Source organism: Microtus ochrogaster, unplaced genomic scaffold, assembly GCF_000317375.1.
Source record: "Microtus ochrogaster isolate Prairie Vole_2 unplaced genomic scaffold, MicOch1.0 UNK15, whole genome shotgun sequence".
Taxonomy (NCBI): Eukaryota; Metazoa; Chordata; class Mammalia; order Rodentia; family Cricetidae; genus Microtus; species Microtus ochrogaster.
Window position 1 is genome coordinate 4,702,805 of NW_004949113.1, and position 7,125 is coordinate 4,709,929.

At 52.7% G+C, this 7,125-nt stretch overlaps 1 protein-coding gene across 2 annotated transcripts in view; it reads left to right on the forward strand.

The window, feature by feature from the left end:
- Nucleotides 1-7,125, forward strand: part of Nkd1 (naked cuticle homolog 1) — a 66,948-nt gene that overhangs the window by 50,997 nt on the left and 8,826 nt on the right. For both annotated transcript variants that reach the window (XM_005367041.2, XM_026789189.1), the window contains one exon: nt 5,765-5,871. In XM_005367041.2, the coding sequence (XP_005367098.1) occupies nt 5,765-5,871 (107 nt within the window). The remainder of the gene's footprint in view (nt 1-5,764; nt 5,872-7,125) is intronic.

A 7,125-nucleotide genomic window follows, 5' to 3' on the forward strand; every position in this document is an offset into this window, starting at 1 on the left:
TCTTCTCTTCTCTTCTCTTCTCTTCTCTTCTCTTCTCTTCTCTTCTCTTCTCTTCTCTTCTCTTCTCTTCTCTTCTCTTCTCTTCTCTTCTCATCTCTTTTCTGTACAGGGTCCTGCTCCAGTAGCCTGGCGGGGTGGGGGTGGGAGAGCTCAAACTCAGAATTCTGCCATAGCCTCCCGAGACAGGCATTGCCAGCTTTCAGTTCTGCTTTTTAAGCTTCACTCCCAGTGTTGTGAAATGCAAATGGGGACACTCCTACATTGTGTTAGTAAGGACTTAATGAGACAACATGTGTACCCGCCAACCTGACCAGCAGTGCCAGGCTGGCACATCTGTGCATCTCTAGAGCCCTTTCCCTCGTGAGGCCTGTGCCAGTCATCCAAGAAACCATTTGGCCTGGAATGCACACACGATCTTTCTCCTCACGACCGCAGATTTACCCTCCTAATTATTTTTGGCATAGGCTAATATTAAAATCCATGTGCATTCCCCCTGACAGCTGCTGCTGGAGGTTTGGAGGCCCAGAAACATCCTGGCAAAGCCACCCTTAGAGCAGAATATTTGTCACAGATATCTTTGTGCGGACAATCGCAGGGGGTCACGAGCATGGCAGGGCGCGTGTCCAAACTTCAGTACGGAAGCTCCAGCTTGTGCTCAGTCTTCTGTCGTGTCTGCCTGAAAATGTGTTCTCTGTCCAGGTGGAGAGACGCGTGCCACACTCTTGATGGTCATCTCCGCACTGCCTTGCTCATAACCTGCTTTCCAATTTGTCACTTTTATCCAAGCTTGCTGTTAACTGGGCTTTTGTAGACTGTGTTGAAATAAACTAGCACTGTCACCTGAGTTTGGATTTGTGCCCATTTTTCAACCATCTCTTTCCACACCAAGCCTCCATGTTGCTCAAACCAGGATGGACAGCACCTGTCTGTCCTTACCTGTGTCTGTGTATAGGACATGGCACAACTGGGCTCATGCCTATGAAAACTCCCTCCTCTGCAAAGGTGCATAGATGCACCAGCTCCTGTGGGCAATACAGAGGCAGCAGCTACCAGGACCAGCCTCCAGGAAGTTAGTGTTCTGTCTGTGCAGATACAGAGCCTGCTGTGAGGTTGTCAGAGGGCCCCATATGGGACTCTATAGAATGAATTGCCAGATTGAATGGAAGCAGACCACGCCCTGTCGGCTCCGATGCATTTGTACCAATTAAGAGACAGCACTCAGCGCTCCTCCTTCCACACCTGCCTGCCTTTTGCTTAAGAAATGTCAGAAGTAGTACGCTGTGCACGTCTCTGGTGTCATGTGCACGACACTTCTGAAATGGAGCAATACACAGCCTGCTTCTCAAAGTGTCTCCCAGCAACCCCACATGACCCCTGTAGCCCCAGCCACAGGGCAGGAGCCCTAGGTAAGCATGCCCCCTTGCAGCTTAGGAGGGAGCCACTGCACAAGGAGGGCCCACTTGGTTTCCTAGCCCTCTTCTCCCCCTGCTGTTTGGGTGGCGCCAGCTGTCAGCGCTCAGGCTGGGTGGGCTGTGCCAGGCTGCTCTCTGGGTCACTACTGTTTGCCAGGGTAAGCAGTCCCCAGAAAGTGATGGGGAACTCTCCCAGCATGTGATCCCAGGGGTGCCTCCTTTTGGCCCTGGGGAAGGCCCTAATTACAGCTGCCACCTTTCCCTGGTTCCTAAGTCTCTTCCCTTTCTCTTCTTCCTCCTCCTTCCCTCTTTTAAACTGGGGGAGGGGAGAGGGAAAGAGGCTGTCTTTGATCTCAGTGGAGGAAAGAAGTCTGTTCTGTTCAGGCTTTTGGCTAACACAACAAACAGTGTTTAAAATTTAACTTTGCTTAATTAATTAGTAATTCTGTTTAATGCTGTCTGATCTCCCTCCAAAAGGTATTTTGAAGCTTGAGAAGGGAACTTCAAAGGGAGCCGGGTGAAGATGGTCAAGTAATGCATTTAATCTGGCAGTTGCTGGGGGTGGAGTGCGGCCAGGCTGGAGCTGATGCGTAGAGAGAACGAACCATCATCTGCAGAATCAGCCAGCCAGCTCTGGTGGCCATGGCCTCCATGTGAGAAGGACAGAAAGCAGCTTCCAAAGAGAAGGAGCCCCACAAACAGCCCCCATGTCCTTCTGGGCTAAGAAGCAATTTTAAGAAAATAGAAATGTCATTTTTTTTTTCTCTTCTGTGGCCACAGTGAATGATTGAGCAGGTTGGGTACCACACAGGATTTCCAGTTGGCCAAACAGTAAGTCACAGGTAACTCCAGGCTGTGTCCTATTTAACAAGCATATGCCCTGGAAGATCTGGAGAACCGCCTTCACCTAAAGCAGTAATACCCAAAGGTCCAGAGAGGACCAGACAGCTCCTATCTTAAGCTGTGTGGAGCATGAGGGCTCTTAGGATGTGACTCAGCTCTCGTGTGTGCAGAGAAGCAGCCAGAGACTAGTGAGTGTGGTCTATCTCATTAAGCTTTGCCTAGAAAGCCAGGCTCAGGCCCAGTGGCTTACAAGACACAGTTGATACCCTGCTTCATATCACCCAAACATGCTGTTTTTGCCCACCTTTCTCCTGCTGCATTGACACTGTGCCCTGCTGTGACTCTCCCTGGCAGTCGGAATATGCCCAGAGTGCCTCTAAGAGATGTGTCTGGAGCAAGAGGCAGAAAGAGGTCTTGGGCACTAGAGTCCTTTTTGGCAGCTTAGTATCATCCCTGTGTATGTGACTTGGGTGGCCTGCTGTGAGCAGAGTTTGCTGCTGCCTGGCCCTTGTGGCAATGGCCATAGCCAAGTAGAGATGCTCTGATTAGCTACCTGAGCACAATACCCTTTGCCTTGGTTTGGTTTCAGAGGGGTCATCTGCGAATCCCATGCCAGTTGTCGAAATCCTAGCCCCTCCCTCTGACCCCGGGCCTGCATGGTTTTCTGTGGGTTCTCTGCCTCCTCTTCTGGCACTTGATCAGGGGACAATAGAGGTGAGAGATCTTCTTTGGTAGGGCACAGAGTGTCGAGGAGTCTTACTGGCCTCACAACCCTGGGGCAGCATGTCTCCAGGGCCTGCTGTTCATTTCTGCCCCGCCCAGGATGGGAGGCTCTGCACACTCACTGACATGACCACCTGGGGCTACCCTGGAGGCTTGTTGGGCTGGGACAGCATGAGGGACCTGCTGAAGAGAGAACAGCCTACGCCTGCCTCTCTGGTCTCTAGGGAGGACACAGGAGGATAAAAGGGGGTGCTTTCCACTCCAGGTGGGGAAAAAGGAAGGGGCAGGGAGGTCCCAAAGGAAGACATGCTTTCTAGCATGGCAGCAAGGGCACTCCAGACAGAATGGAACAGCGGTTCCTTGTCTTTGGGCTTATCAAGTGGAACATGAAAGGCGACATTGAACCTGGAGGTGCTTGTCTGATAACTTCCCTTTGAACTTGAAGTCGGGTTTCGATAAGCCTGGCCAGCTTGCATCAGCGGGACCTCTGCAGAGCCAGGCAGTGGCTTTGAAGATGGAACTCGGCTTTGTTTTGCTTTCTGCTTCCTCTTCTCTCTCTGGGAGGGGGAGGAGCAGGGTTCTGCAGGCTGTGATGTCTCTATAGTTCCTGCAAAGGGGCAGGTTGGGGCAAAGGAGACAGTTCGGACCTGAGCTACCAGCTGGGACTAGGCACAGTCAGCGCTTACCAAGCACCTACCGTGGTGTCTGACCAACAGTGTCCCCACAGTTCTCTCCTGGAACAGGCTTGAGGATGCTGTCTGCTGAGGACCAACATCCCTGGCTCACCACCCTTCCCCCACTGTACAGACTTTCTTAAAGTTACCAGGGTTGGAAAAGGAGGAGCACCAAATGCCACTCACCTGAGGTGCTCCTGCACAGCCCAGCAGTGTCCGCTGGAGACGTTGGTAGCACCTGAAGCTAAGGCTCAGCAGAGCTCCCTTCTTCAAGGGGTAGCAAGAGGGCCACCTGTCCCACAGCCTGAATGGCATGGCCATACTGCGTGCCCTGCCTGGACTCAGGATAGCATCTGTGGCCCAGTGGGCACTGGATAGACTGAGTAGCTGGTGCTTGACTGTCTCTGAGTCCCTGGTGAGTCTCCAGCCTGGTCTTCCTGGATTCAGGGTCCTCTGGAGGAGAATATCTGACCAATAAGATCAGGATGGGACTATTAAGGATGGAATCCAAAGTAGTGGGCCAGTGGCCTGCCTGGCATACAGGAAGCATGCTGGGCCCCTGGAGCCTCTGAGGAGGTGGCCATTCTAGTTTTGTGCTCCTTTGGCTTTACTCTGCGGTAACAGAGCATCTCCACAGTCAGCAGTTGTGACGGCATTAGAGGGTTGTTGGCTCTCGGGACACTAACGGCTGGAGGCCCCTGTGGATAGTGGCTGCGCCAAGGCAGGGAGAGAGAAAAGAGAGGTTCCCAGGGGACACAACCACTGCTGCAGGCGGCCAGTTTGTAGTTGGCTGTGATGTCTGAGAGCCTGGAGTATTCTTATGCCGTGGTTTTCCTATCTGGTAAATGGAGTTAATAACAGTAACCACCTCACAAGGTCCCAGTGAAGAGAGAGTCGATGAATGGCCAGTGCTGAGGGCGGTGGGGCCCGGTTACTATGAGAGTCCATCGCCCATGTGTTGATTGCTGGTTCCGTGGTGCCGTGTGGACCGCTGCGAATAGATACCAGGAAGAGAGCCCTGACTTGGAAAGTAGGAACAAAGCAAGGGTTGTGTGCCCCTCCCCACTGCACCCCCTTCTCGCTGTTGTGCTTAGGTGCTCATTGCAACACTGGGATATGCGAATTGAGCGGGGTATGGGCAGAGCCCCAGTTTCCTGACCTGTACCTCATTTTGCCATGATCATGACATCCCCAAAAGGTTCAACTGGAACTATCGGTCAAGCTGAGCCATCTTGGCTGCCCTCCGGCAACCTAGCCTTCTTAGGTCAGGAGCCGTACTCAGTTTGTTCCCTTTAAAGTAGTACAGCAGAGTTACTATATCAGGACATTGGGGAACTTTGGGAAGGGAAAAGATGGGAGCATCTTCTAGAAAAGTAAACTGAAGCCCCCTGTGTCACATGGAAAGGGGCAGAGGACTCCTATGGGGCATTCTGTTACATGGTGAAACCTGTAGTCTGGGTTCTGGGTTTAGGGTGGTGGTGGTGCCAGTGGGCCACAAATTTCACATTCTCTCTCTGCTCCTGAGAGTCAGATGCACAGAAGACCATGCCCTTTTGCAGACAGAAGGGCCCCAGGTGAGCAGAGGCCAAGGGCAAGGGTCAGAGTGAGTGCAATCCCTGAAGAGGCCATTGTGTGGTACATGGTGTCCTTCACCACATATACGTATACCCTTCTTCAAACTGTGTTAACTCAGTTCCCATCTCTCTGCCCTGCCCACTGTAGCATCTTTGAGGATCCCACGGTGTCAGTATAGGAAGCAGTGAATACAGAAGGCTAAGGTCCCACACCTTATCCAGTCCTCTAAACACCTCTCCAGGCCCAGCCCTGCTAAGTGGCCAGTTGTCTCTACCAGGTACTCAGTCTGCGGGCTGCTTATCCAAGTTGGGACGGAGTAGGAGTCAGAGAGGCTACAGGGAAACCTGAGTAACTGGTGTGGCTACACCACAGAGGCGTTCTCTGGGGCAGCCTGTGGCATCATCAGGGCCAAAGAATCAAAGGACATGGAACACAGCCAAGAGGCAGGGCAGGAGGGGCCCAGCACTCTTGGCCTGTGGACAGGGCATAGCCACCCTGATCTTGATTTTCCTCCCCTTTCCCTCTGCCTCCCCACAGTGGCCCTGCCACCAGAGAAGACCGACAGCCTGGGCAGTGGAGATGAGAAAAGAATGGAGAAAGTGAATGACCCTGTTCCCGGCTCCAAGAAGCAGCTGAAGTTTGAAGTAAGTTTGCTTTGGAGGATTGTGAGTCATGGCGGTGCTCTAGAAGGGGTAAACCAAGGCCCATCTAGAAGGGATGATCTCTTAATTCTTATGTGGATAGTTGCTTCTGTGGGAGATCCTTGCTGCTGCCTCTGGGCCATAGTATCTCAGTGATGGCCTCCCCACGTGGGTGGTGGCAAATACACAATAATAGGACCCTACGACAAGGCAGGATTGTATATGGGGAGACAGGGCTCTGGTCCTTGGGCCTGTTGCCCTCTTACAGGATCCTCAGATTCTTCAAGCCTTCCATTTCACCCCCAGAGGTTAACTTGAGACATATGGGGGCCTCCTCTGGTATGGAGGAATCTAAGACTGGAGGTTCTGGGCAGGGCCCTAATTCTATCTGGACTTCTGTTTCTAATCCACATGGACAACACAAAGGATACCCCCCCCACACACACACACGATATCGCCCATCCTCCTGCCCTTCTCTGGCCCCAGCAGTGCAGCAGAATGGGCAGCTGAGTTCCAGGCACCAAGCACAGAGCGAGAGCTCACATTGAGGCTGCGATGGGTGGAGGTTGCTGGCATCCCTCATCAATGCCTCACTGCTTCCCTGTCCCTCCCTTCCTGAGACTACAGGGCACAGCTCTACTGTTGGCACGAAGCTGTGAGTTCAGGCCAAGACCCTTTATGTTTCAGGCTCCTGGACTGTGGGGTTAGTGAGGATCTGCAGGGTTCTGGAAGCTTTCGGTGCTTCCACCCCACAGAGTGTTCCTTGCTCAGAATACTGGGGCCTCCTTCTTTACCCTAGGGCTCATGGAGCCCTGTTGCTCACCAGGACACCAACAGTGAAATGGGTATGGTTTCTGGTTCCTGCCCTTGCTGATTAAGCAGTGTGGTCAAAGTGACATGCTAGTCACTACGACAAGTGGCATAGCTAGCGAACCAGTGTGGCACATATGTGCAGGTGTGTATGTGTGCCATGTGTTGTATCACATCAAGTACTTCCTCAGGAGTAGAATGGGCACTTGGCAGGTGTCCAATTAGCATGTCGTGGATGAGGGAAGGCCCGCTTTGGACTCAGCATGACCTACTTGAGAACCAGAGAGGGAAGCCAGCTTCAGGCAGCAGTGGCTGCAAGTAGAACACCTTGCCTGCCATGCACACTCCAGTTAGCAGGCATTTCCCCTGGTGGTGGTGAGGCCACGCACACTCCAGAGAGCAGGCATTTCCCCTGATGGTGGTGAGGCCACACACACTCCAGTTAGC